The sequence below is a fragment of the Psittacula echo genome (genome assembly GCF_963264785.1).
Source record: "Psittacula echo genome assembly, chromosome: 1".
In the NCBI taxonomy this organism is placed as follows: domain Eukaryota; kingdom Metazoa; phylum Chordata; class Aves; order Psittaciformes; family Psittacidae; genus Psittacula; species Psittacula echo.
The window spans coordinates 94,820,951-94,847,247 of NC_137735.1; the positions used below are offsets into that span (position 1 = coordinate 94,820,951).

The 26,297-nt window shown below is 40.6% G+C and overlaps 1 protein-coding gene across 1 annotated transcript in view; it reads left to right on the forward strand.

Moving 5' to 3' along the window:
* Positions 1–20,662, forward strand: part of AGK (acylglycerol kinase) — a gene marked incomplete at both ends in the record, with an annotated part of 34,408 nt that extends 13,746 nt beyond the window's left edge. Inside the window, 12 exons of the mRNA XM_080619997.1 lie at positions 303–378; positions 1,707–1,799; positions 2,750–2,782; positions 4,739–4,833; positions 6,929–6,998; positions 7,780–7,859; positions 9,909–9,966; positions 11,876–12,023; positions 13,137–13,234; positions 15,050–15,120; positions 19,650–19,734; positions 20,525–20,662. Of these exons, the coding sequence (XP_080476123.1) occupies positions 303–378; positions 1,707–1,799; positions 2,750–2,782; positions 4,739–4,833; positions 6,929–6,998; positions 7,780–7,859; positions 9,909–9,966; positions 11,876–12,023; positions 13,137–13,234; positions 15,050–15,120; positions 19,650–19,734; positions 20,525–20,662 (1,045 nt within the window). The remainder of the gene's footprint in view (positions 1–302; positions 379–1,706; positions 1,800–2,749; positions 2,783–4,738; positions 4,834–6,928; positions 6,999–7,779; positions 7,860–9,908; positions 9,967–11,875; positions 12,024–13,136; positions 13,235–15,049; positions 15,121–19,649; positions 19,735–20,524) is intronic.
* Between the last annotated feature and the right edge of the window lie 5,635 nt (positions 20,663–26,297).

Below are 26,297 nucleotides of genomic sequence, written 5' to 3' on the forward strand. Positions count from 1 at the left end.
TCTGGAGATCTTGTTTTGTTTTGTTGGGTTTTTTATATTATTTTGGAGAAAGCTGGATAACCTCTTCTGCATTTATTAAAACTGCAATAAAAACCTGACATCTGAGAGATGAGTCTAGAAATGTAATACATTTGAACCAAATGAAATCTCATCTTCTCTGACTGGCAGGTTGAGTGACTGATTGTGTAGATTATATGCTCATTTTTAAGTAGATTTTGTGTTCTTATTAATTTGTTTCTTTCCTTTTTAATTTTATTTTAGCTACCAGACTAATGGAATGTTTTTTGCTCTGTCATTTCTAGCAAAGCCAGAAACCTTTTTGAAGCAAATGCTGCTCCAATTTTGCACTTATCTGGCTTGGATGTAACTGTAGTTAAGGTAAGAACTGATAGGTTTTGCTTATATTGATATATTGTCTGCTCTGCTTTCTTCTCTTGAAGCATTGAAATTAAATTCTGTATTCATTTGAAGTTCTCAGTCGTCCTGTAGACATCTTGTGGGAAGAAATAAATACTGAGTTGTTAAGCTGGTACTTAATCTTTTTCTTTTTAATTCACAGTTAATTTACCAACTGTGTATTGAGTTTTTAATTTTCAGTTAAAGCAGTACACGTGCTTATCTGTCAGTCTAAAGCAGCCCTTCTATAATTCATGTTTGAGAGAAAACTCTAAATATTTGAGTGCTGGCTAGTGGTGTGTGCCCATCACTGTTGAAATTGTCCATTCTGCCTGAACTTTCAGAATTCAGAAGCGAGGAACTTTGATGTGCAGTGGACCTGTTCAGAATAATTAAAAATAACCTTCTATTTTTACATTGAAAATATCTGTCTGTATCCCCAGATAATTTGACATTTCCATCCTGAAGGCAGATCACTGAGCTCTAAATGGTGTGAATTAGCAAGAAGGTTTTCTTTGGAAAAAAAGAAAAACAACAGGAAGGATTCTGATGTTTTTGCAGGTTTTTGAGGCTCTGATATGTGGTTTAGTAGTCGCTGTGTCTTAGCAGTGAAGTACTCTAATATGTACCTTTCAGTCTTGGAATCTTTTTCACAAGGTTTAGTGTTAAAATGCTGGTGTTATTAATGCCTTTCTCTGATCATTGAAAATACCTAACCCAACCCTAAGAGAAAAAATTATTTTGCAAGACTTAAACCTGATGCTTTGCAGCTTCAGACCTACAAGTTAGCAAAGCAGAGTGTGGCTGGTAACTGGGGCTGAGATATCCCTGTAAAAAACACTGATCTTGCAGAAAACGTTTTTGATGGTTTCAAAAGTCAGTGTACTCTTTACTGCTAAGCCCCTTGTTAACAGCTTGCTGTTGGAAAGCAGCCTTTTATGTAGCTGGTGTTGTGTTTCAGGAGACACACTTGAGCACTTTGGCTGCTAGAGCATCATTTGCTTGTTTTTGTTGCAATGCAAAACTACCTGGAAATAAGATTATGGCTTCAATATTCTAGATCTATTCAATGAGATTTACTCTGATGTTTCATTTAGTCTTTATATGCTTGCACATATTATATTAGGCAGCAGACTTGTTTTATAAGTTGAAGAAATTTCAGTGATTGCAAGTAACGTACGGTATTGTGTGCCTATATGAGAATAATTATTAAGCAAATGGATAGATGATAGATGATTCTTTTTTTCTGTAGAAAAGAAATCCTAGAAACAGTCACTTGAGTTCTCATGTTTGGATTTCTGTTTCTTCAGACCGATTATGAGGGACAAGCAAAAAAGCTGCTGGAATTGATGGAAAACACAGATCTGATCATTATTGCAGGAGGAGATGGCACAGTACAAGAGGTACTGCAGGAGCTTTGTCCTGGTTTGTTGAGAATCCTAGGCTGAGGGTGAGAAGATTGAGTCTGTTTAATGTAGCAATATCATTAAGAAGTATTACTAGAGATTTGTCCATTTTGCTATATGTGTTTTCAGCCAATATTGCAGTTTTCTGGGAACAAGAAAACTCTGCCAATTGTTACTAGTCTAAAAGTGATGATGGAAGTGGGGGCAAAAACAGTGTGTGACATAAATATCTTCCAGAATTTTATTATAGAATGAGAAAATTATTTGGGAACACATGGTTTCTGTGTAAGATTTTTTCTTTCTGTGCAATGTAGCTGTAATGATTTAATTTTCAACATTCATTCCTGTCTGTACTTCCCAAGAGGAACGTGTGTTTTGCTAAGTGGGAATCAAATAATACGAAAATTACAAGGGATTGATAACAAAGCATGGTATGTATTTAATAAATGTCTGTTGTTAAGAGGATGAATGACAGGAACAAACTGGGATACTCTATTTTCCAGGGGGGGCTGGGGGATACTCTGTTTTTCAATGAAGGCTGTATTTTATGAAAGCATTTCCTGGGTGGTAACTACTGGCTTCATAAGGCAATGGATAAATGAAATGCAGTGGCTGTAAGAGAAAATGGTGTGAATATATCTGCAAGTTTCTCCTGGCCTTAGAATTGACCAGTGCTATTTTTGCATTATGCAGAGCACTGTTCAGTATTAAAACATTTACACTGGCATTGGTTGTGGTGCCAGCATATACTCCTGTGTATTCATAACCCTGTTTCTACTATGTTCATACATTGAACATGCCTCCTTTCCCATGTAAGCAACTGTAGTACCTTCCATAAAAGAGAAGCTGCTGCTTAAGTCTTTTCCAAATAGTAAATGAATTTTAGAGCTTTCTGCTGTAACTGAAAAACAGAATTCTCAGAGCAGAGCATTTCACATGTTTTTCAGGTCATAACTGGACTTCTGCGCAGAGCAGATGAGGTGAGCAAGTGTCATTTTAAAAATGTTTATTTATTAGAGGAAGTGTCATGTGCATCCACTTTGATCTTTTGGCCTCAGCTGTCTCCTACTGATAGGTTGCTTACTTACCTGGAGCCACCTTGCTGGGTAGTAAATCAGCCATGTCAGTGTCCTGCAATTCTGCCCATTGTTCTTCATTCCCTTTCTGGGGGAGTGCAATGGCTCCCAAGCCACAGCTTTGGGAGGTTTCCAGCATCAGACTGGGGACTGTGGAGAAGCCAACTGCACAAGTTTCAAAGACCCATGGACCAGCTGTGTATGCTGCTTTGTTTGGCAGAAGCACTGGGCGAAAGTACATGTTTTTCTTGTACAGGCTTGAAGCAGAATTTAGTTATGGCCATGCTCCTATTGCTTTATGATTGCTTTGCTGTTTTTTTCAAGGGGTGAACATCTACCTATGCAGATGGCTGCAGAAAGCAAATTTTAACCTCTCAAGGTGGATCACTCCAAATGGAAATGAGAGAGATTTTTCTTTTTGAAGAGGGAGGACAGTGTTATTGGAGAAAGAAGGGAATCGTTGTTCCCAAAACCTTCTGGCCGGAGCTGGCAAAAACTCAATTAAATAATCCAGACAAGATTATGATGATATCCTTGGCAGCTAGAATTGTATCTGTTTAGGCAGTTGCTTTGTCTGAATGTGACAAGAAAAACTCTGCAACCAAGCCAGAATGTTTAAAGGGGGGCTGGCTATTTCAATTCTGAGACATCAATTTTTTAGATTTGTTATTATTATAGTTGGCTCCTAAGACTTCTGTAATCTAAAAATCTGGAAGAAAAGTTCTAGAGGCTTTACTGGCTAGTTTTTCTTCTTTATTTTCTGACTTTTCTTGATGGAGCTTGGGTTGATTTGCCATAGAGTAGAAAATTCTGCAGCCGACACTATTTTGGGTGGAATACTGTATTGTAGTATTGCCACTGTGTAACTTTATGTCTTTGGCCAGGAAGGTCTTCTTGTCCTTCATATCACTCTGTCCTAGGAGTAGGGATCTGCAGTTCAGCCCCCTCACTCTGGCTCTGCTTCCCTTTTGGCTTGGATATGTCATGCTGCTGTTGCCTGGATAAGAAGAGCCTGTGCAAAGGTATTAAAACGCTGTTCCTAGCAGCCAGGGAAGCAGAGCATGACTGCATGAGCTGCAAACAGCCTGTCATCTGCACACTGTAAAACTATTCTGAAGAAAATGAAAGAAGGGTGTTTGAGATATGAAGACTTGCAGGTGACACAGAGATAGCAAGTGTGAGCACGAAGTGAGGGGGGTATTACTTAGTGCAGATTTGCAGTATCATCGTGCTGCTAGCAGCAGTGCCCAGGAGGGAGATGGTACATTGTGATATATGGTAGTTTACATTGATTTGCTGACACGCCTCAAGAAGCACAGCTTATTATGAGGTATAGTATAATAAGCTGGTCCTTCAACAAGGCCTTTTGCTGAACTATGGTACAGAAAAATAACATGGTCAATGACTTCCGAAAATTAGACCTTCTGCTGCTTCATGATTTGGATGCCTGAGGAATCAGTTAATTTCCTTAACTGGGAAAATCTCTTTGCCATGCAAGGTTATTCTATCAGAGGGGGATTTCTGTAATGGTAAATGAGATTCAGATCTTGTGATGACACTGTCAGTATTAAGAAAGATTGCAGATTGCTGACAGAATCCATGCACTAGTTAGGACGTGGTTGCCAACCTGCATGTAACAATGCTCTTAATGGTTACAGAGAGCTCCTTTGTACCCAGTTGGCAGTGGTGGGTTCACAGATTCAGATGCCATGTTCTGAGTCATTACGTATTACTGCCTCATTTAAGGAAGTGCCTGGCTGCATAGTGCCAACAGGCTGATACCAGACACAGCTGGGATCTCCACACAGGAAGCTTTGTTCAGCTTGTGCAAATGTTAATTTGCTCTCCTCATGTGTCCAGGCTGCCTTCAGTAAGATTCCTATAGGATTCATACCTCTTGGAAAGACCAGCACCCTAAGCCACACGCTCTACCCTGAGAGCACAAACCAAGTCAAGTAAGTATTACATGTTTCTGAAAGGGGGCTTTTTTTTGTTTGTTTTCAAGGACCAGCGCTCTTTGGTAGCTTGATACTTCTGTTTTTCTTCAATGTTACATAGAGATTGGCAGTCTCTGGGCAGAGCCTGATGATTCTCTGGACTTGCCTGAGTTAACGACTTCCAAAAACTGACTAAAAATTAGAAGAAGGAAATGTATGTATTATGAGAACATTAAATAATCTGCTGTGGCTAATTTATATGTTACTGTGTGATACTCAGATTGAAAAAAATAATGTTAAAAAGATCAAGCCTCTTAGGAATAGTCAAAAAGGATATGACAAGGGTATGGCAAGGATAGGACAAAACAAAACAGAAAGAAGTCCTTTCTCCATTCTTTCTCTAGTTTGAGAATTCTAGAAACCAGTCTGTATATAACCTGTTTGGTGCCTGCAAAGTAAGGCATGCAGAAATACCTTAATGAGAAAGGCTGGATCCCATAACTGATTTTTTGAGGGTTTCTTGCCCATCCCTCTGATGGAACTGATGCTGGCAACTCTGCAGCAACCTGAATCTTCTCTATGAGCACCCTATGGGCATGAGCCAGTCTGGCAGTATCCTACTGGGTATGAGCCAGTCTGGCAGTAATTGCAGCCTGCATTTCAGTTTGTTATAAGATTGTTTTGTCCATTTCTAAAGTAAAAAGGCCAGCCAACTAATCTTTTCCCCACACTTCATTTCTTTTCAAGTTTTCCTTTCCTCTCCTCCCATATTAATGAACGCATTTCTCCTTGTTCCTGAAATCTGTTCACTCTGGTTCTCCCATTAACATTCTTCTTTGCGGAATCCTTGCTGGTATCCATCACATGTAAAACCCATGAGTAAACTGGTGTAACATCCTTCATTAAGACTACCAGAGTGCTTTGAAGCTCAGCAAGATGGACAAGCCTGTAATCAGCAGCTAACATTAAAATAATAATTTATGTTTGGGTTCTAAAGTTTGAAATGAATGATCTTCTTGTCCCAAGGTAATGAACTGTGCAGGTGAGACTGCAGCATATTGGTGAAGTTGAAAGGAATTCACTCAATAGACTGCTTAACAATCCACACCAATAACAGATTCTGACTTAAGTGCAAAAGTGATATCTTAACAATAAATACTTGGGCTTTGGTTCTTTCAGCATTATCTTACCTTTGGAGTGTAGGAATTGTAGAGGTCTTTCAGAAACTCAAGAGCTAGGAGAAAAGAAGATTTGAGGGAAGAACAGCTTCCTCCTCTGCCTTAATATTCTAATCCTGATGAAATTAAGGGCAAATTCTGCTAATTCACAGGGATATGAGACTGGACCTGAAAACTGCTTTGTTTTGGTTTGGTTTGGTTTTGGGTTTTGGTTTCTTTGCGTTTCTTTCCCGTGTCCAGCTGAGACACTGGAAATGTGTGCAAGGTGGAATTTAAATTTTACTGAACTTTGAAAAGGAAGGGGTTTTAATGAAGTAAATGCCTCAAAAGTCTGGACATAGACTTCTTTATAAACTTGTAGTTACAAAATCTTTAGTACCATGCTTAATGACTTGAAATGAGAAAGTGTCTTAGCTTTGGTCTGCAACTTATGGAGACAAAAAACATATGGGCTCTGCTGATAGGTAGATTTATGTTGATTAAAACTTCAAAACAAATTAACATACTCAGGCAATTCAATCCCAAATACATGATACCAGTCTCATGACCATTGTCTCCAAGGTTATTATACTTGCCATCAGTAAAATAAAGCCATTGTTTGGGTCCTTAGTGTGGTAAGTATCCAGAATGGCAGATAACAGAGTTGGCACATGATGTGAGCTGAAGAAGGAGGAATTTCTGCAAAGCTTAGGCAGAGAATTTCCTTTTGCTGTTCAGGTTTTTTGCTGTTCATCCTGTGTTGCAGCCACCCAGTTTGCTGTCTGAGTTCATGGAAGTGCTTTGCCAGAGTTCTTTCTCTGGAGTTGTTGTGATTGCTACAAAAAAAGACCCACATGGACTCGTAGCGGGGTTTGCTGAACAAAAAGTGTAATTTTAAAGCTTACTCTTTTCCTTCCTGTTTGTTTTCCTTTGCTTCTTTCCTGTTTGTTTTGTAGACATATTACTAATGCTACATTGGCCATTTTGAAGGGAGAGACAATTCCACTTGATGTCTTGCAAATCAAGGTAAAAGCATCTGCTCATTTGGCACCCAGTGTGCCTAAAATTTTCCTGTTCTGTGTTCTGTTTAGGTGGACTGCTTTTTCTCTGTAATGCTGTCATGAATTTTGGTTTATGATATTAGCATTTCTGATGGCAATAATTTCTCCACTGTATGCAATGACGTCAGATAGTCTAAACTGGAGAAAACACTAAAATGCCTGAAAATCTCTTCTTGAGGGACAGGGAGTATTGATGAATACAAAACTTAATAACACTGGTATTTCTATAGAAATGGTGAGAGATAACAATAGCTGTCTGAGCTGATTTAATGCATTCATATGTATTGTGAAGTTAATAGCTTTCTTTTACAAACTGAAAAAATACAAAAAAAACCCACCAACCTTTAACTATGGCTGTATGGTTTCTGAACATTATTTTTTGTTATTTTGTAAAATGGACACTTCTACAGCAAGAACTTAGTGTCACTGTGCACAGCTTCTTGCTTTTGCCTCAGAGTATCCACAAAATGAAGTGGCTATTGCTGGGTGTGCAGTCAAACTCAAATCAGCCTGTTCAAAACTTCAACTCTTCTGTTCCTCTCTGGGAACAGACAGAATGTATAGTGCTTAAATTCTGCTTAGCTTTATTGCTCTTAGCTACTTATCATACCTGTTCTGTGAAATTTCATTTTTGGGATTAATCATAAATCAGTTTTTATATAGAAATTTTTTTTTTTTGTTGTGAAAAACAAAGGTGGAAACAAGATAAGAGAAAGCCATTTTGCAATGTTTATATTTCTTTACAGGGAGAAAAGGAACAGCCTGTCTTTGCAGTGACTGGTTTAAGATGGGGATCTTACAGAGATGCAGGAGTTAAAGCTAGCAAGTAAGAAAATGCTGGGTTTTGAAACTGTACCTTTTTTAGCATCTGCTGCCTAAAAGGACATACCTCCTCTCATAAAGAAGTCATTTTTGAGTGTAGGCACTTGACAAGCAGAGGCACTCGTGTATTAGGTCTTGTATTACACACATGGGTGTGTAAGACATTTCAGCTTTTTTGTCTTTTGAAATAAATCCTTCTTTGGTGCTGTCCTGTTGTTTTAAGCATTTACTTTCTGCTTGCCTTGTGGTGCCCACTTCTGGAACTTTATACAGATTGCATAAGCAGAAAAAGCTCTCCCTTGAGTAAAGTCTAAGTAAAGTAATTGGCCATTGTTTTTCATCAGCTGCCAATGAAAAGATGCACGCAGACTCTGTAACTCGATTCCAACAAGGGACATCAGATGCAGTAGAAATGCCCTTTAGTTCCTGCCAGAAATGGCATGGACCGTGCCGTCTGATGGCTGTTCTCTGAATGCTAAACTAATAATTGTTGGGCTTTCTCCAAATGGACGTTTAATATGCCACTGTGTGTGTATCAAATGACTAACATTATCTGGTGTAGGAGCAGCAGGGCCAAAGCAGTTCAGTTCTCAAACTGTTACGGAGGAATTGCAGCACATGCCTCTCTTGTGCAGCAATACCATGTGTTTTGTGAATGAGCTACCTTTGTCTGAAAGCAGGAGGTACCAGACCTCGCAAATATTTGAGTAGGTTTGTGAAGTGATGTGGAGTGGGGGAGTAAACGGTCAGCGTGTTTGTCCATGGGAAGCAAGAGGCATTCTTGGTAGCTTGTGTAGGTGCCGACATGGCTGTGCTGCAGGCTGTCCTTCTAATTACAGTCCCAAGAATAAGGAAGTGCACTTCTCTTCCCTCTCACAGCTTTTTTGCACGTACCCTGCTTTTGCCTACTGTCAGCCTTCACATCTTTTCCTGCAGCAGTTCCCTTTCATAAGAGTCCTTTGGTGCTGGAAGCATGACAGCACCTTTTGTACGTGGGGCAGCATGAACATCCTCAAACCTCATTTTCTCCATGAATTTTCAAATACACAGAAGATGTGCCCAGTTGGAAAAGCACTTCAGCCACAAATGAATGGGTGCTCAGAGTGTGCCTGGGACAAGAACCATATATACTTGTCCTGTTTTTATGCTTCTGCTTTTGGTGGCCACGAAGAGATGGGTTACTGGGCTAAATAAACATTTGGTGTGTTTCGGTACAACTGATCTTACTCTGAAAAGAAGGCACCTATTACATAGGGAGTTAACCCATAAGACACAGTTCCAGAAATCTGTCTGACTGCCCCTCTGCTAAGCACTGTCCTGGTGCAGACATGCCGCTGGTTTATGTTTTTAAGGTTTTATTAGTTTACAGACAATTTCATAGCTTGATGGGAGGGGTGTGACAGCCGCCTGCCTTAGTAATTAATGGTATACTTAGATCTGCAGTACTCTTGAGCTGATGGAGTTTAATGTGCTTTGTTGACCTTCTTTGGTGGAAGACAGTGATCAAAATGTGTGCCAAGCCTGCCTAAATACAGTCACATCTTTAGATTCTATACAATGCTGTAAGGCTGGCAGGATTTTTATTTTGTAAAGCATTCATTTGTCCCAAAGGATTCTCAGATCAAAATCAATATTTGCTGGCTCTATTCTTTTTTCACTGAAGCTGTTGATTTTTGTTTGTTTGTCTCCAACCTCATTCTTTATTGCATATTGTGGAGATGCATTCCACCAGCAGTTAGACCACAGACCTTTAAATCATTCCCAATCGTATCATGTAACTAGGTAAAATTCTGCTACTGAGATGTCATGCTGCCTGTAGTGAAAATTTGTATACTGCATTTTGCTGATCTGTAACTTGGGAAAGGGATGGCGCTGCTAAGCTGTTGGTGATATGTAAAAAACATCTTACAGTATTGCGAAGCTAAAGGTGGTAGGGGAGTGCTAACTTCGGAGGCAAACAAGTCTGTGTGATCTGACTTCATGCAAGATTAATCCATTTCCCAATATCAGCCCCTGGATATTCTAAAGGTAGTATTTATGTTCCTTATTTCAGGTACTGGTACCTTGGGCCTCTGAAAACCAAAGCAGCTCACTTTTTCAGTACACTTAAGGTAAAGAGTAATTACAAGGAAAGTGTTTTTGTAGTTGGGAAATGAAAATGCTGACTATGCTTTTTATAATTTATCTGCAAGTTTTTGGGAAGGATTATGGTAACAATATAAAATGGGAGTGAAATTCAACTTGTTAAAAACTTACCAATTGACAGACTTAACTTCTGAAGAGATGAAGGAGAGGAGGAATACTTAAATAATTTCTTTACTGTAGGATCTGTTGCTGCAAGATCACCAGGGGGAGCCAGTAGCCACCTTTGAAACTGGAGAGCAGTAGTGGTGGTGAAGATAACCATTAAGTGCTCTGCCACCTTTCTCAACAGTCTTTCTTACGATAACATTTCATTCTGATTTATTAATCTAGCAGAAGTGTCTGTAATTAGACTGCTCATGCATGTTGATAATCAGGCTTCCATGTGTAGTAGAGTGAACATGAAGATTAATAGCTTATATCTCACCTTAAACTTCTCTATTGCTTAAAATTGGTCCTGGAAGGATTAAAATTTGACCTGCATGAAAGGTGAGGCATTTTCATTCACATGCTTTTCCTGTTCTCTGAACATGTAAGGAGCCTCATGAAAGGCTGTGGAAATACCCAGGAGCTGGGATGGTAGATGAGACTGTGCAGTCCAGCCATGCTGTCTGTGATAGCGCCAATGCTTCCTTTGTAGGAAACTTCTGTAAAGGGGAGTTAGATTGTAATGCATCCATTAAAGACATTTTTTTGTCTTTGCTGCTGTGCACTTCATCTTTTCTGGTTTTTCTGTGGCTGTCCTTTGAAACAGGATGACCTGTAGCCAAAACCAGTGTAAGAGCAAAGTGCTCACCGCTGATATTGGTAGGGACATTGTTATGCTGCTTTTCTCTTAAATCATTAAAACTTATCATTTGTGTATTGCCCTACTAATACAGCCTCTGTTTGTCCTGTTTATTATGTGAGTATGAGAGGGGAGTCTTTCCTTGCTCTCAGAGGTGTGAGGTAAATTCGCTTAACAACCTGTGCTATATGATCCAAAACTACTTCCAAAGTTCTGTGTGTAGAAAAACAATTGTATTGAGTACACGTGGGCTCTTGGCTGTGTTGTTTTAGTATCTACATTTAAAAAACAATCATACTTTTCCCTCCATAAGTCCTGTGTTTTGAGCATATCAGAAATCATTTTTAAAACAAGATAAACTTTGTCAGCACCTGGAAGTATTTTCGGAGCTAAGCCCATCATTTTCTGGCGCGGGAATCTGAAATATCACAGAGAATAATGTGTTACTTCCCCCCCCACCCCAGATGCTTTATAAAGCTCACCTGACTTGCCTTAAGATGTGTTGTGTTGCTGTCTATAAGCACCTGACTATAAGGTCAGATTTTGATTGTATGAGTTGTTAGAGAACAAAGGCCTGCCAGGTTTTAGTGCCTCTTGGCTGCACACAGCACTGTAGTATTTGTTTGCACTAGACCCCACTGTGTAGTTCTGTTTGAGGTTGCCTTGTGCCATGCAGAAACCAATTGTGCTTTCAGTCGTTAATGTTGACTTTGCCCGTTTTGGTTGTTTCCTCCAGCCAGCAGCAGCTGTGTCACCCTGCCACACATCAGCAGCAAGAAAAACATCCCTTTACCTTCTGCTTACAGAGAAAATACCTCTCTGTAAAATGCCTTCTGTGTGGGGAAGGAATAGATTAGTAGACTTGGGAACTGTGGGTAATATTTTCAAGCTGCAAAAAATGTCATCTCATGTATGAATCTGAAGGCTGGAGAGCCATGGAGTAGGCTTGAGGCAGTGGTGGGATCTGGGTAGCTCTGCAGGAGTACTTGAGAACACAGAATAAATAGGCTAAAGGACTAAGCAGAATAAACAGGTAGGTGCTAAATAAAAGGCCCTTTATCTTCTGTCTTTTCTTTCCATGTAAATCCAAGGAATGGCCTCAGAAACATCAGGCTGCTCTCATGTATCTGGGTCCAACTGAGAGACCTCCAGAAGAGCCAGAGGAGAAACCGTCCAGACCTCCTTTGTATGTGAGGCTTTACAGACGACTTCGGTTATACTGGTCCTCTCCTTCAAAAGGTGAGGTGTGTGTAGTTGGGCATAAACTTAAAGGAAGACTTTACTCTTTTAATAGATCAGAGGAGGAAGGGTTTATGCTTTACTTTTCTGCTTTCTCATTTTTATACTTGTTGTTGTTATTATTATTTAAAACTGTGACTTTTTCAAGATAGTTACAGTGTTATCTGCCAGAAACGGAGCAGAGCAGTGTAGGTCCTGCCACTGCTTCTGGTCTCATAAAGAAAAGTGCATTTGTAAAGAAACCAGGGTGTTTCCTAGGCTCACAGTTGCTTGTCATTGCTATGGAAGCCTCCGCAGGTGATACTTGGCACTTACCAGTGAGCTTCTTGAAATCTTCCTCCAACAGAATGACTTCTTAGTGAGCTGTCGAGAGAGAAGCAGCACTTGTTTTCCAAGGTGAGGGAGTTGCAGACACAAAGCAACAAAACTTAAAATAGGCCAATGAAACTTGGGCAATGCAGAAGCCTTAAGTGTCTTTTAGCACATCAAATTTCTTCCTATACCATAAATTTTCTTCTGTGTGCTCTGGCAACCTCTCTTGGGTTGGGTTTTCAGCTAGGCAGTGAGTGTGACAGTCTGCAGAAGGAAAGGGACTGTGTATTTTGCATAATCTGGTGTGATGCAAAGTCCTCATTCCTTCTTGGCTAGCAGAGGTGATTTAGATGGAAGCACAGGCTAAGTGACCCATATATGAGAACTGAACCATGGAGTTTCCTCTCATAGAAAATACACGTTACCACAGCATCCTGGATATTGTATTCTGTTTGGTTTTGTTAGCAGCACTTCGTGTTTCCTAAATGTTCTCGCAATAGTAGTCCAGGAGACCTGGGTTAATCCTGTGGCGTAAGGACTCACACAGCTGCTATATAATGTGATTAATATTCTTTTCTGCTGTTATGTGAATGCTGGTGGTATTTTTTTTTTTTCTTTCCTTCAGTACTCCCAGGCTCCTTTTTTAAAGACTTTGACGTTTGAAAGAAACAGCAGTAGTGGTCACAATGGGTCAGAGTGATTTTTTGCAGCTGGCATTGATGTTTCATGCTTCATAGCAGTGAAACCATGATCTGTGTAATTAAATTCCACTTAATGATATCTTCTTTTCTTGATTCGCAGAAATCCCCCAGGAGGTAGCCCCGGAGGACTGGGAAGAGCTGAAGCTGTCCACTGTTGAGCTTTCCATTGCAACTCAGAACAGGCAGCTTGATCTGACAGTAAGACCATAGTATAACTGGATTCCAGATGCTGCCTGCCCACACAGTTTTCCTTTCTTGCTAAAATCCCATTCTTGCGTCTATATAAACAAAACTTACTACCACATGCAGGAGGGGCCCATGACTGAATCCAGAAATGGGCAAGTTTCAGAGCCAGTGAAAAAGCACTGGAGACCCATGTAAAATGGAGATGGAAGAATTACACAACAAGGAGGTTCCACTAGCCAAACAGAAGCTTAGGTTACTGTGAAAGCTATTTGGATAGATGTCAGTCTTTAATTTTACTGGAAAATGCTAACACAATGATCCTGTAGTGGTGAGCTGCTCTTCATGTCTTCCTCATGGCTGCAGGAAGCCACTGCCACTACACCCACATTAACAGGAGGTGCTGAACTTACTGAAACGTGTTTCTTGCTCAGAATTCTCGGTCTTTAGGAACTTGAAAATTTGTCTTATATTGATATATTGTCTTTGTAGGATCAGACAAAAAAACCCAGGCAAATCTTAAAATGTCCTCCTGTTTTCTCTTAGAACGTACCACGTAAATGTTAGTTTCTTCATCAGTGGCTCATGATTTGGATCACAAATGTGTTAGTAATGGTAGAAGCTAGACAGAGATTAGTATTGGGGTTTTTAGTGTTTTCTAGATGCCACTTGAACACAACAGTTTTGGTCGCTGACTTGGATTGGAGTCAGTGATGTGAAGTAAAAACAGACCTACCAAGAAATGGAAGAGTATCTTATTGCCATAGACTAGCCATTACATCCTTTTATTTTTCTTTTATGCCTTCAAGATAACCTTAAATACTGGTATTGAACAAAGAAGTGGTGTAGAGTTCTCTTGCATATCCTAGAAAAATGTTTATGTTAGGGACGTTGTACTTTTCTGTTTCTAGAGCTGGAAATATCTTGATGTTGCATCTTTTTTTTCTACAGATGTGGACTCCTTTTAACTCTCACTTGTGAAGTCATTGTCCCTGTAGCCATCTAAGCTGAACAACAGCTTTCTAATCAATACTAGGGCATGTCTACTGAGTATTGTCAGACTCCTGTCTCTGTCTCACCTCAGATTCATTACTAGGCTGCCCTGTTGAAGAGAAGCTGATAAAGGCATACAGGTGCAGCTCAGGCAGTGCCTAGTCTACCTCTGCAGGTACAGCAGAGAAATAAAACGAGTTCTACTAATAGATGCATTTACTCTTACTTCTGTCATTTGATTGCATCTGCACTAGGACTTTTGCCAGGACAGAAATGTTGAAATAAATAAAAAATGAATTGTATCTTAATCTGAGTTGCTTTCCTGGCAAAAGCATTACTGTATACTTGGCTTAAGGACAGGTTGTAAATAGAAAAGAAGCTAAGTAAGGAGTTTAAAGGAATGATATCAAGAACACTTTGACTTCCAATTTATATTGTTTAAAATTCTCTTACTGAAGTGTTTGGTGGCTGAATGTTGCATCATTGTACTATTGCTTAAATTCATGAAAGACCCATTGATTAGAAATCTTTGTGAGCATAAGTTAACCCAAGTGATGTGCTATTTACTGTCTTTCATAAGTGTGAAGTGTAACAAGAAACCAAATGTGTGAATCATTTCACTTGTGGTATTTATTTTTGAATAGTCATCAGTGAGAAATGACTACTTACAATTTTATAACCCGAATCTCAAGATGGGAATGGAAAAAAGCATAAAATGCATCTTCTGCCTCCTTTTGGGACAAAGGACTGGGCATTGTGTGAACATATTGCAGTATCATGGGTGTGGTACTTTGAAATGTTAACTGCTTGATTTCTGAATGTGTTTTCTTTGCACAGCGCTCAGAAGACTTCATGAATATTTGCATTGAAGCGGATACTGTCAGCAAAGGGCAGTTTGTAAGCAGAGGGTGAGTATGGGAAGGCTGCAAAAAGATGACACAATCTCTGTATGACTCAGAACACTAATTCTAATGCTGTTTTCCCTCTAATCTTGTGCTGGAAAATTCAGAAGCAGATGACTACAAAGGACACCCATCACTAATGCTTCATGGGGATTACTGAGTCTGTTCTTTAAAAGTCTTATTACTTTTTCTTTCTGGAAACAAGGCAGAACAGTCTGCCTTGGTTCTTCCTCTCTTCTGAGTCTGATATACCTTTAACCTTTCCCCCATTGCTATTGATCAGTTCTACTTGGATAATACTGTCATAACCAAGTTTTATAGAAAGCATCCTTCAACCCTAGCTGCTCAGTGGATTGGAAGGCGGGTCACAGAGCTCATGTATTTGTACCAGTGGTGCCCAAAATTTTGAACCTTGATTAGATAGTCCCTGCTTCTAAGTGAAGAGCTCCCTTGATTCATAACCCTTGTGAGAAATTAGGTCTGAGCTGGAAGAACTTTTGGAAGATATGAATTTCAACAGGGACTTTAAGCAAGTATATTGGTACTGCTTGTATGTGGAGTAAGAAGGCTGCAGATATGAAGCGGTATAATGTAGAGAAAGAAAAAGCAAACGCATTGCTACCTTTGGGCTTGGATGTTATCTCATAGTGCACTTGTTCCCCCTACTTTCACCGGACACAAATATGAACTGCTTTTTCAAGCTTCTCTGTACAGTCCCCCTAGCAATACATTGCATCTTCAGTGCAGTTTTTACGAGCACCAGATTTTCCTACTAAATCAGAGTGCTCTTTTGCATGTTACCTTTTTATTTGCTAATACTGTTTTCTAATCCTAGAGCTCCCTCTAGTGAAAACAACGGAAAGATTTCAGCACAGTTTTACTTGTTTGTCATAACCCTGACAATTCTTGCATTTATGTCTTGTATATGATGTTGATAGCAACAGCAGGCTTCTTATTGAGCATCCCATGAGCCTCAGTGGGTATAGGATCTTCTGACCTACGCATACTCAATAGGTCATGTTACCACATGCAACTGCTTCTAAATTGACTGAGCCATGTGGACCATAGGTTACTTGGAACTGAAATTTTTGCTTTGAAGGCCAGAGAAGGAAAGGAGAAGATTTCCCATTAGCAGCAAGAGGAATCTGGCTTCTTAAAGGAGGGAGACAAAGGAGATGCTATGCTGGGATGTGGATGAATCTGTGGGATTTAAGGGGGGAGTATTTGAGGGTACACCCACTACAAAGAATGTCTCTTGTGTGGACTGGACATGCTTCACACAGTAGTATGTCCCATTTTCTAGCTGGAATTGCACTGTCATACAGAAAAAGGCCTCTGATGAGGGTTAACGTGCCCTGCTGGCTGGAGCTAATTAGAGGCAGTACCAAAGGCTTTGAGGTGCTGTTCAAGCAAAGTTCAAAGAAACAAGCTCTTTTGATTAAATAGTGTCCAAAAGTGTGTTGATAAGAAAGAAAGAGAAAGAGTGGTATACGGGGTGGAGGAGCAGCAGGAGGGACTGGTTAGCCCTGCAGAGAGGAGTCAGAATGCACCCTGTTTTTGCAAGGCAAAACTGGGGTGTTCAGAAATGCTCTTCACCACACAATGCCCTTGGGCAGCTGGGTTTGAATCAAGCCCATTGTGAAAGGCTTCCCATTGCTTAGCACCAAGTTTGTCTTTGGAAATGCGTGAAGAAGCTCCTTATTTTTGTCTCTTTTAAAATGCATAAACTCCAACAGAATTTGGGGGGGTTGGAAAGGTTTTTAGGGAAAATACCTTACCAGTTCAGATATTGAGGGTATTTTTTTTTTATATTGAAGAAGTCACTGACATGAGCTGATCAGAACTGATGATCAGAGAGAAGAAACAACGTATCCAGCAGGAAACTACTGTGCAGTGTGTGGGTGTAGGGATGCATCAGAGTGCTGGAGAGCAACTGCTGTTGGATTTCAGAGAAAGGAGTAGATCATCCCCGGTGTATAGAACTGCCCTCTGGCTGTGGATCAGATTTGTGTGTACACGAGCATCTGCAGAAGGGGTGGAGCTGATATTTAAGATAAGGTGGGGGAAGAACAGGTAATGTCAGGCGTTGGTGGTATAGTGGTTAGCATAGCTGCCTTCCAAGCAGTTGACCCGGGTTCGATTCCCGGCCAACGCAGAGCTCTGTTTTTTTTTTTCTCCACTGGATTAGATCATCCTAACTGAGGTCATAAAGCACGTGCAGGAAAACGGGGTGATGAGGCCCAATCAGCATGGGTTCATAAAGGGCAGGTCCTGCTTGACCAACCTGATCTCCTTCTATGGCAAGGTGACCCGCCTGGTTGATGAAGGAAAGGCTGTGGACATTGTCTATTTGGACTTGAGTAAAGTACTTGACACTGTCTCCTAGTGTCCTCTTGGAGAAACTGGCTGCTCATGGCCTGGATAGGTGTATTCTTCACTGCATTGGAAACTGGCTGGATGGCTGAGCCCAAAGAGTGGTTGTAAATGTCACATCTAGTTGTCAACCGGTCACTAGTGGTGTCCTTCAGGGCTCAGTGTTAGAGCCAGTGTTGTTTAATAACTTCACTGATGATCTGGATGAGGGGATCGAGTGCACCCTCAGTAAATTTGCAGATGACACCGAGGTGTCTGGGAATGTCAATCTGCTGGAGAGTAGGAAGTATCTGCAGAGGGATCTGGACAGGCTGGATCGATGGGCTGTGGCCAGTGGTATGAGGTTCAGCAAGGCAAAGTGCTGGGTCCTGCACTTGGGTCACAACAACCCCATGCAGTGCTACAGGCTGGTGGAAGAGTGACTGGAAAGCTGCTGAGCAAAAAAGGCCTTGAACACTGCCAAGGATGGGGCAGCCACAACTTCTCTGGGCAGCCTGTTCCGGTGTCACCACCCTCATAGTAAAGGATCAAATGGAAATAAAAGAATCAAATGGAAATTATTTCTGATCCTTTTGTACTGAATCACTAGAGAGGCAATCACTGCAAGTGGAGTTGTGTCTATTTGCTTCTACCTTTGGCTGATCTTTAATTCCATGTCTTGTGGTTTTGAGCCTACCTCGACCCTATAATTGCACATGTATAGAGCCTTACTTACTCTCATGAATCAAACCCATCTACTGCTCACCAAAGTGCAACATGAAAGACCTTGTTTGTTAAACTCTGAGTAGGTTAAACTTTAAGTGGAGAATCTTGCTGCTTGTTTGTACAGCACTGTATAAACTGACAGTATTGCATGCCATCAATGATTTATAATTTATATTGCCAGGAGGATGTTTAATTCCCTCATATTCACTCATTAATCTTTTACTATATATGTATTTGATTAAAACCAAACTTTGCACACTTAATCCTGCTTCTGTCCTTCTCTGCCCTTTCCTTTGGTATCTTAACCTTTCTTCCTTCATCTTTGTTTATCATCTCTTGCTTCAACCCTCTCTTCTCATGTTATTTCTTTAAGGGATGCTTGCATTCCTCAGGGCATAGGCAGCTTGGTGTATAGAGAGAATGCTTGAGAGCTGTGATGTATTAATGCTGTATCTCTGCTATCCCCTCTGGTACTCCTTGTTTGCTGCTGTGTTTTGGGAGAGGGACCCAAACTGAAGGGTTACTGCCTGGGGTGCGGTGTCCCCTTTGTCAAAGGTCAGCCAAAAGGTTATGTGTGTTTTCAGTCAGGAGGCCAGAGGTAGGTCAGCATACCCAAGAGCTTGTGCTTACTCTGCAGCAGCACGCATTGGGAAAAGGAATTGCAACACGTTGTTCTCTAACAGTTGATCCAATGACAGGACAACAACTTAAGTCTTGAAAAAGAACATGTGACACTTGCACCACCAGCTTTCTAAGACAGGCATCTGCCTTTGCGCTTCCATTTGACATCTACAGAAGTGGGAGAGTAGCGCTTCTCTTAGTATGTAAATAAGAATTTCACAGGTACCAGAAGAGAGTTACAGACAAAACCAGATAGGTTATTTGGAATGTATAAAATTATGATTTTTTGAGGGGGTTCTTCACATGGAATGATATAAAAGCAGCTTATAAGAAATGTTATGTGGACTGGTGTTGATGTGAGATGGGGGTTCTTTGGGTATTAGATGGTAATTTAGTGGTTCAGTTTAACTATAATTGTATCTGGGTTTTTTGGCTTAGGGTTGTTTAGGTTGCTGGTAAATCATGTGGCTGCATGGGATATGAGGAGATGATAGTCATTGCAGGAATTGCAGAGTTCAGCATGTAAGTAAGTGAGGAATGCAAACTGTGCTGTATGTTCAAATATACAAAACTCTATGTTCAAATATATTCAGTGAGCCTCAGAGCAGAAGGGGGTTGGAGGCTGTCAGTGCATACCGATACGTATTGACTGCAGCAGAATAGGGAATGTCTATTTTCCTTTCTCACATTTAAACCCACAAATATTTGTATATACGCATAACCTCCAAGTTTACCAAAGGCGTAGATTTACCAACCCACAGTGACACGTGATTCCTAAAGATGGCTGTTTCCAAGAGAAACATCTCCTAACCTTGCCTCTCTTTTGGTTTGAACAGAAGTCAAAAGATGCATGATCCACATATGTGCCCTGAAGGGAGTCAGTGCATCCAAGCCAGCAGATGCATCTTGCAACTTCCAGAGGTGAGAAGCTGAGGGAGCTGGAAAACTGTCACGTTATTTCATCATACCAGTTGATGCTACACATAAGGAAATCCCTACTCCAAATCTGGGAGGTTGATTACACTGCCAGTAAGACACTCAGTTCCTCAGTGCAGCATCTAAGTTTCTGGCCAGGAGACACATACTGGAATTTCCCAGTGATCTGAGTCAAGTGCATGCCAAGCAGTCACCAGATTTGTTCTTAGGTAAAGTCAGCCTGCCATTTCTGACAAACAGTTTTAATCATTGGTGACTTTATCAGCATTAAAGAAAACACGAAAATTCTACTGCTGAGTAATTCCTGAGCCATGAATTACTTTGCATCTCATATTCAGATCAATATAGTAAAAGAATACCAAAAGATGTTTGTAACATGAGTTTAATAGGAGTTACTTAACAGGCACTTATGCAGATTAGCTTGTGTCACCACTGGCAGACTGAGATCTAAGTCCATATACTTGTGGTTCCAATAGCAAAGAATCCTTCAGTATAAACAATGTGGGTCATTAAGGCTCCCTAGCATTTAATTACCACCACTTAGCAACTAAGTGAGGTAACATCTTACGCAACAGATTCTGAATATATTATGTGAAGAATAGCTCTCACTGTGTTGCTGGGACCAAATGGGCTGGAAGGCATAGGGAGGGGGTCATCTTGGTTAAGACTTCGTTATTCAACTGGGTTGATCAGTAAAACCAGGTATCAGCATTACAGCATTGCTGCAATAATGTGTTTGATGTTTAACCCTGCTCACACTGTTATCTGTACACAGGGCACTGAGGGATCCTTTGGCATTGATAACGAGGAGTATGAAGCTATGCCTGTGGAGGTGAAGCTATTACCCCGGAAACTCCGGTTCATCTGTGATCCCAGAATGAGACAGCAGATGCTCCATGCAGCAGTACAATGAGAATTCATGGCAAAGGGGCCAGTGTTTACCAGTCTTATCGGGGTCTCTTCAAGGCACACAAGACCTTGCTAACTTGATTACCCCCACCAGACTAATCAGTCTATTTGGCTGTATAGTCATTTGGCTATTTTTATGTGGGAGGTATTTCCATTGGAAGCAGCTGATTTGGCTGATCTCAGAGGGGTAAAAAATGCAAATGAAAATTCTGAGAAATGCATGTTAATTTGATAGCATCTTTTTTTTTTTCCCCAGAGAAGCCATCAGCAGTCATTTACAGCACTGCAGGCTGACTGCTGTGCGCCAGATGCTACTGCTTTAATGCGATTGTATATTAAAGTAAAATGAAAGCACACTTGTCCTTGTTTTAGGAGGTGAAGTCTACTTTAGTTACCTATGTATAAATCTTGCAAAACCATGGATCTTGGAAAAAATTATTTTTAGATAGTAATGCTAAGGAAGTCTATGAAACGTTGGAATTGCTACATTAAAATAGTTGGTTACCTACTCTGTCACAAAATACACTGCAAATTGAGCGGGGATTCAAAGCTTCAGAGGAAGTTAAAAAAGTCCCATATGTACCTGGGTAAGATATGTTATTTTTCTTCCATCTTGCCAGATACAACAGCACAGTGTTCCAGTTAATAATATAGTAGAAATCTATTCCTTTGTTCAAGTTTAGGTACATTACAGAGCAGCAAATTGGAGAATGTCATCGTTGACCCAAAGCTGTATGAAGGACACGTTTTAACAAGCCAAATGAGTCTGGGTTTTTTGTAAGTATTCCTTTTATTCCCGTAGTAGAATAACACAAATAAGGGCATCCAAATAACTTTTATTGTTCATTGTGTCTGGTTGCTATTCTCTAATGTAAACAGTGCTCACCATTTCTTACACAATCTACATCCCCTTGCGTCTCAGTACTGTAATTAGTTTTGTTGCTTTTCCAAGCTTTTGTTTATAGCTTTGCTTTAATTGCTGAAAGGAAATATTATTGACATAGGCAAGGTTATCTGTTGCCCATTTTATTACAGCTTACAAGTTTACATGACTCTGCTTTGCTTACTGGAAGAAAAAAAAATGGGTTCTTACTTTTCTGATGTGACTGTTGCTTGTATGTAGTCCCTGTCTGTTATGCTGTGATCTAGTCTAACTTCATCTGTTGATTCTTTGCTCTAATCAAAATAAGGCCATTAGTGAATTGCAGCTTTGTTAGACTGCATCCTGGGTGCTGCAGCGGCAGCATCCTCTGCTGGAGACTTGCTGAAGGAAAAATGCTTTGCAAGGGGAAATAGGGTTGATTTTCCACAGGATGCTGGAACCAAACTGAATGCTGTCCTACTCTTGGCTATATGGTGGAAAACCTAATTACCTCAGCTACTGGGCAAGCACTCATCCCTTTCTTGACCAAGATCTAAGAGGGCAGAAGCCTGCTAGTTCTTTTTAATAGTTATGCTGGTGATAGGACCCAAGTTGTGCTGTCTCTCTTTTGATCTGCAGCAGTTAAGGGTGCTCAGTGGACCTCTGGGTCACTCTCCAAGGAGTACGTCGGCTGTGCGACAGAGACATTTGGAAGGTTGCTCTGCAGCCACTGACTCCTTCAGAGTCAGAGGCAGTTCTCACCTTACTGAATTTTTCCTCAAGCTGATGCTTCTCTAATGAAATCAGCAATGTTGTTTTTATTTCTGTCAAGTGGCAGGACAGACAAGGCAGCAGCCATTTCAAAAACATACACTTTAATTGTATTAAAAAAATACCCATATTTTAGTAAGCAGTTTCTCTTCACAGCTACAGCCCTATGGGAGCAGCCACACATCTGCAAGATGCAGACAACATCAGAGCTGTTATACAGAACTGTTATAACTGTTATAACTACAACCAGCCTGCTGCAAGAGGTGAGATGGTAAGAACTAGCTTCTGGTTCATCTCTACCATTTTACAGGGAAAACAATTAATTCTCTTCCACAGTATCAGACACATGGCTCCCACTGCAATGTTGATTCCTTGCTTGAGGATAACCAAGAGCTCCCTCAGAATTGGTATTGTTAATGCTCTTCTGATGTTAAAGTGCTAAAGATCATCTGAGACACAGGCTGATAATTAAATATTCAGATCAGCATAGGTTGAATAGCTTGTATAAATACCATTCATTTTTTTCTCCCCTCCTCTATAGTTCAAAGGCCTTCCACTACGGGGTGATTCTAGACCTCTGAATTGCAACATTCAGAGGGGGGTGTGTGAGGCAAATATTAAATAAAATAAGCAGGGTCTGAACCTGCTATCTGCAGTGCTGAGGAAAGGGCTCAGTTCTCATGTTTCTGTCTGACAGCAAGACAAACAACGTCATATAAACTCCAAGACAGGAAGGAAGAGTAGAATCCTAGGTCCCACTCTTAAAAATGCTTATCCTGGCTTCAACTTACAGTCCATTCTAGAAGGACTTTCAATACTGTAACATAAATAAAAAGGAAGGATAACAACTTAAGGATGGACAGCCCAAGGCACCTGTTTATTTTAACCACAATTAAACGCTCCCATTTGAATGGCATGTTGCATTAACCAGGACATGAAATCCTGACCCACAGGCATTTAACACCCTCTGTTTTAGACAGACATCATTCTGTTAAGTAAGTACATCCCAGTCCCTTTCAAAAGACATTTATGTTGTCTTCTAACATAATCACTAGACCACTAGATTTGGTGGGGGTAGAAAGGAGACAGCAATCAACTTACTTAGAAGTAAGAGCTAGGATAAGAGAATTTGGGTTAGTGTGCATACTTTGTACCTAGACTGCTGCATTAGGACAGAGTGCTCTTGCTCTACAATTCCAGAAACCACTGCCTTTCTATGTCTTGGAGCAAAACATGCTGTCTGGAGCAAAACATAGTCTGTCCCCAGGAAGGCCATAACTACTCCTACCTTTTTGCCCATTAATTTTGGCAGTTTTTAAAACTGGAAGCAGTATCACAGTAACTGCTTTACAGAATAAGCTGTAGAGTAAGCTGCTTTCTCTTGAAAAGGTGATGGAACTTTCTTCTGCCATTAAGGATGCTGGATAGGCGAGCTTATCTCCTGTGACAGACATGAGCATTGGCACTAACATACATTGGAGTAATTACTTCATATATACTAGAAAAGAAGTCTCTAAGCCAAATCTAAAAACTCTTGGTTCAGTAAAATGTCTTTCTCGTAGTATCCAGTATAGTTCTTAGTTGTACTTGGCTCTATGCAGCTTGTCCTAACCATGCAGTGAGAAGACTTTTTCATGTTTTCAGTGTCTGGTAGGGTATCCCTTGTTTTTATTTCTAGTTTTTATTTCTCTCATGCTTTACGCCCCAGTTGAGATAGTACAAGTAGTAATAATTCATCGCTTCTTATTATACATTTCTAGTGCAACTTGAGTTAAGATGCAGTTATGAAGCTCTTGCTCTGCTGTTTAAACTCAAGTGAGTACCAACTGAGAACCTGCAGTGGCTATACTATGCCTTGGGTGTTTGTTAGAGAAGAACATTCCAGATTCTGTCTAACACGGCACAGGATATACCTGGTTACAGTAACCACCATTCAACCTGGGCTCTGATCACAAGCAACTGACCAGAGGCATCACACCACAGAAACTAAAGGCACCACTGTAAAGGCAAAGTATGGAGAAGATTTTATGGCAATCAGCAATACCTACCTTTATGCCACACTTTTCTGCCTCTTTTAATTCAAAATACACTCGGTAACTGCCTCCCTTCCAGCTGCTAGTATTCAAAGAAGCAAGTATTAAGTGCCAGGGAGGGGATTTTAAATGTCTGCACTTAACTGTTCTACCTTGAATTACATCATCTCCTGGAAAGGTAAGATTCAGTTAAATTGGTTCCAGACAAAACCAGCCTGCTGAATAAGCCATCAGGTCCCAAGCTGTAGCCATTTGTTTGTATTATGTACCCATGTATCAAGGATTTTTTTTCCACATGTGACAACACCAACAGCAATGTCTGTTAGAAAAGGAGAGTGCAGGTGGAAAGTTCTGCAGCAAATTAAACAAGGAAGGATGAGGAGAGAGAAATCATCTTCTTGTTTTCTGTCTGGCAACTTCCTGACTTTTGTAGTGGTCACCTGCCAAGAGAGGCTGTAGAGAAGCAGTGTTACAAGGAAGAGCAAAACAGGATGTAGCCACCCAGACAGGATGTAGAATGAATGCTACTTTTACAATAACCTGCTTGGTTTGATGCTTCTGCACCCATACTCCTGCTGGCAGCTGAAGACCTAGTTTCTGGAAAGCAGAAGTTTAATAAACGTCAAATAGTAATTTCATGAGGCTCTGCTCAGTGAGCTCTTAGCAGTGCTGTCTAGTAGACCTGATGTTCTGACAGCTTGTGAACAGTGCTCTAATGCAAGGTGTTAGAAAGCCTCCGGCTGCAGAGGCTGTAAAATTTCAGTGACAAAGATTTGTTTCTAGTTAGTTCAGCAAAAGAAGACTGACATCAAAGAGAATAGAAAGTCATTAACAGCTGACCACAGCTCAACTATGTAGCAAACCTTCAAGAAAGTGGGAGGAAGAATTGCTAGAGACTAGTTTCAGTTCCTTTTTTTGTATCGGAAGGAAAGTAAGTGACAGCTACACTTCCTCAGGGATCTTCACTGCAGACAGCATGTTACAACTGAAGTGGAGGTTAGAAAAAAACCATGGAGACTGTGGCTCACTTTTATACTAGAGGTGCCAATTTAAAACCAAAGCCTTTTCTTAAGGAAGAGAGACTGGTCTTTGCATTAAATGATACTCAGCTCTGTTTTTACCTCTTTCTCCATTTCTTCTCCTTTTTCCTCTTTCTCCCTTTTCCCCCCAACCTTCTAAGGATGATAACATTACAGTTGTGAGCAACTGGCAATACAAGCTGTAGCATGTTTTCTCCTGTAGCACCCAAAAACATCCAAAGCCCTGAGAAAGCTGGCAAGGGAGTGAGTGCTCAGAGACAGGCAGATCACAGGAACAGAATATGCTGAAGCTCATACCAAGGAACTGTGCAAAAAGCCTTGTGAGGCCCTCAATTCCACACGGCACTAAAACCTCTGAATCCACAGCAAGCAAAACTATCCCTTTGCTGCTGATAGCCTTAAAGAAAAAACAGGCCATGCCAGCCTCCTTCCTTCCAGAGGGAGACAAGCCACAGAGAGTCTACAAAATGGTAGGAAAAATGGATACATCAGCTACAGTTTGCATTCCTACAAACCCCTGAAAGCCTCCAAGAGTGCTGAAGTCTATTATGGTAGAAGCAGCAGCTAATTAACTATAGCCACAGTTCAGGAAGAACAGTTAGCTTAAAGCTGATGCTTCTACTGCCTAAAGGATTTGGGGCAAAGCAGGATGTCACACCTAAACCCCACAGTACCATTCTTGGATTTCACATGGCAAAGGGATTACTCTTTACTGGGATAGCTTTCATGGAGGTAACCACTGGTCCTGCATGAACTGAATCCTACTCTTTCCACAGCACAAGAAGAAAACACTGTCCATCTGGTTCTACTGCTTCTCTATCCAGGAAAAAAAAAAGGTTTGCTGTTAGACACTGCAGCTGTACCAGTTAAAAACAGCAAACTCAAAGGGAACTTCCTGCAAACTGTGAAGGCACTCTGCCTCACACTGAAAGC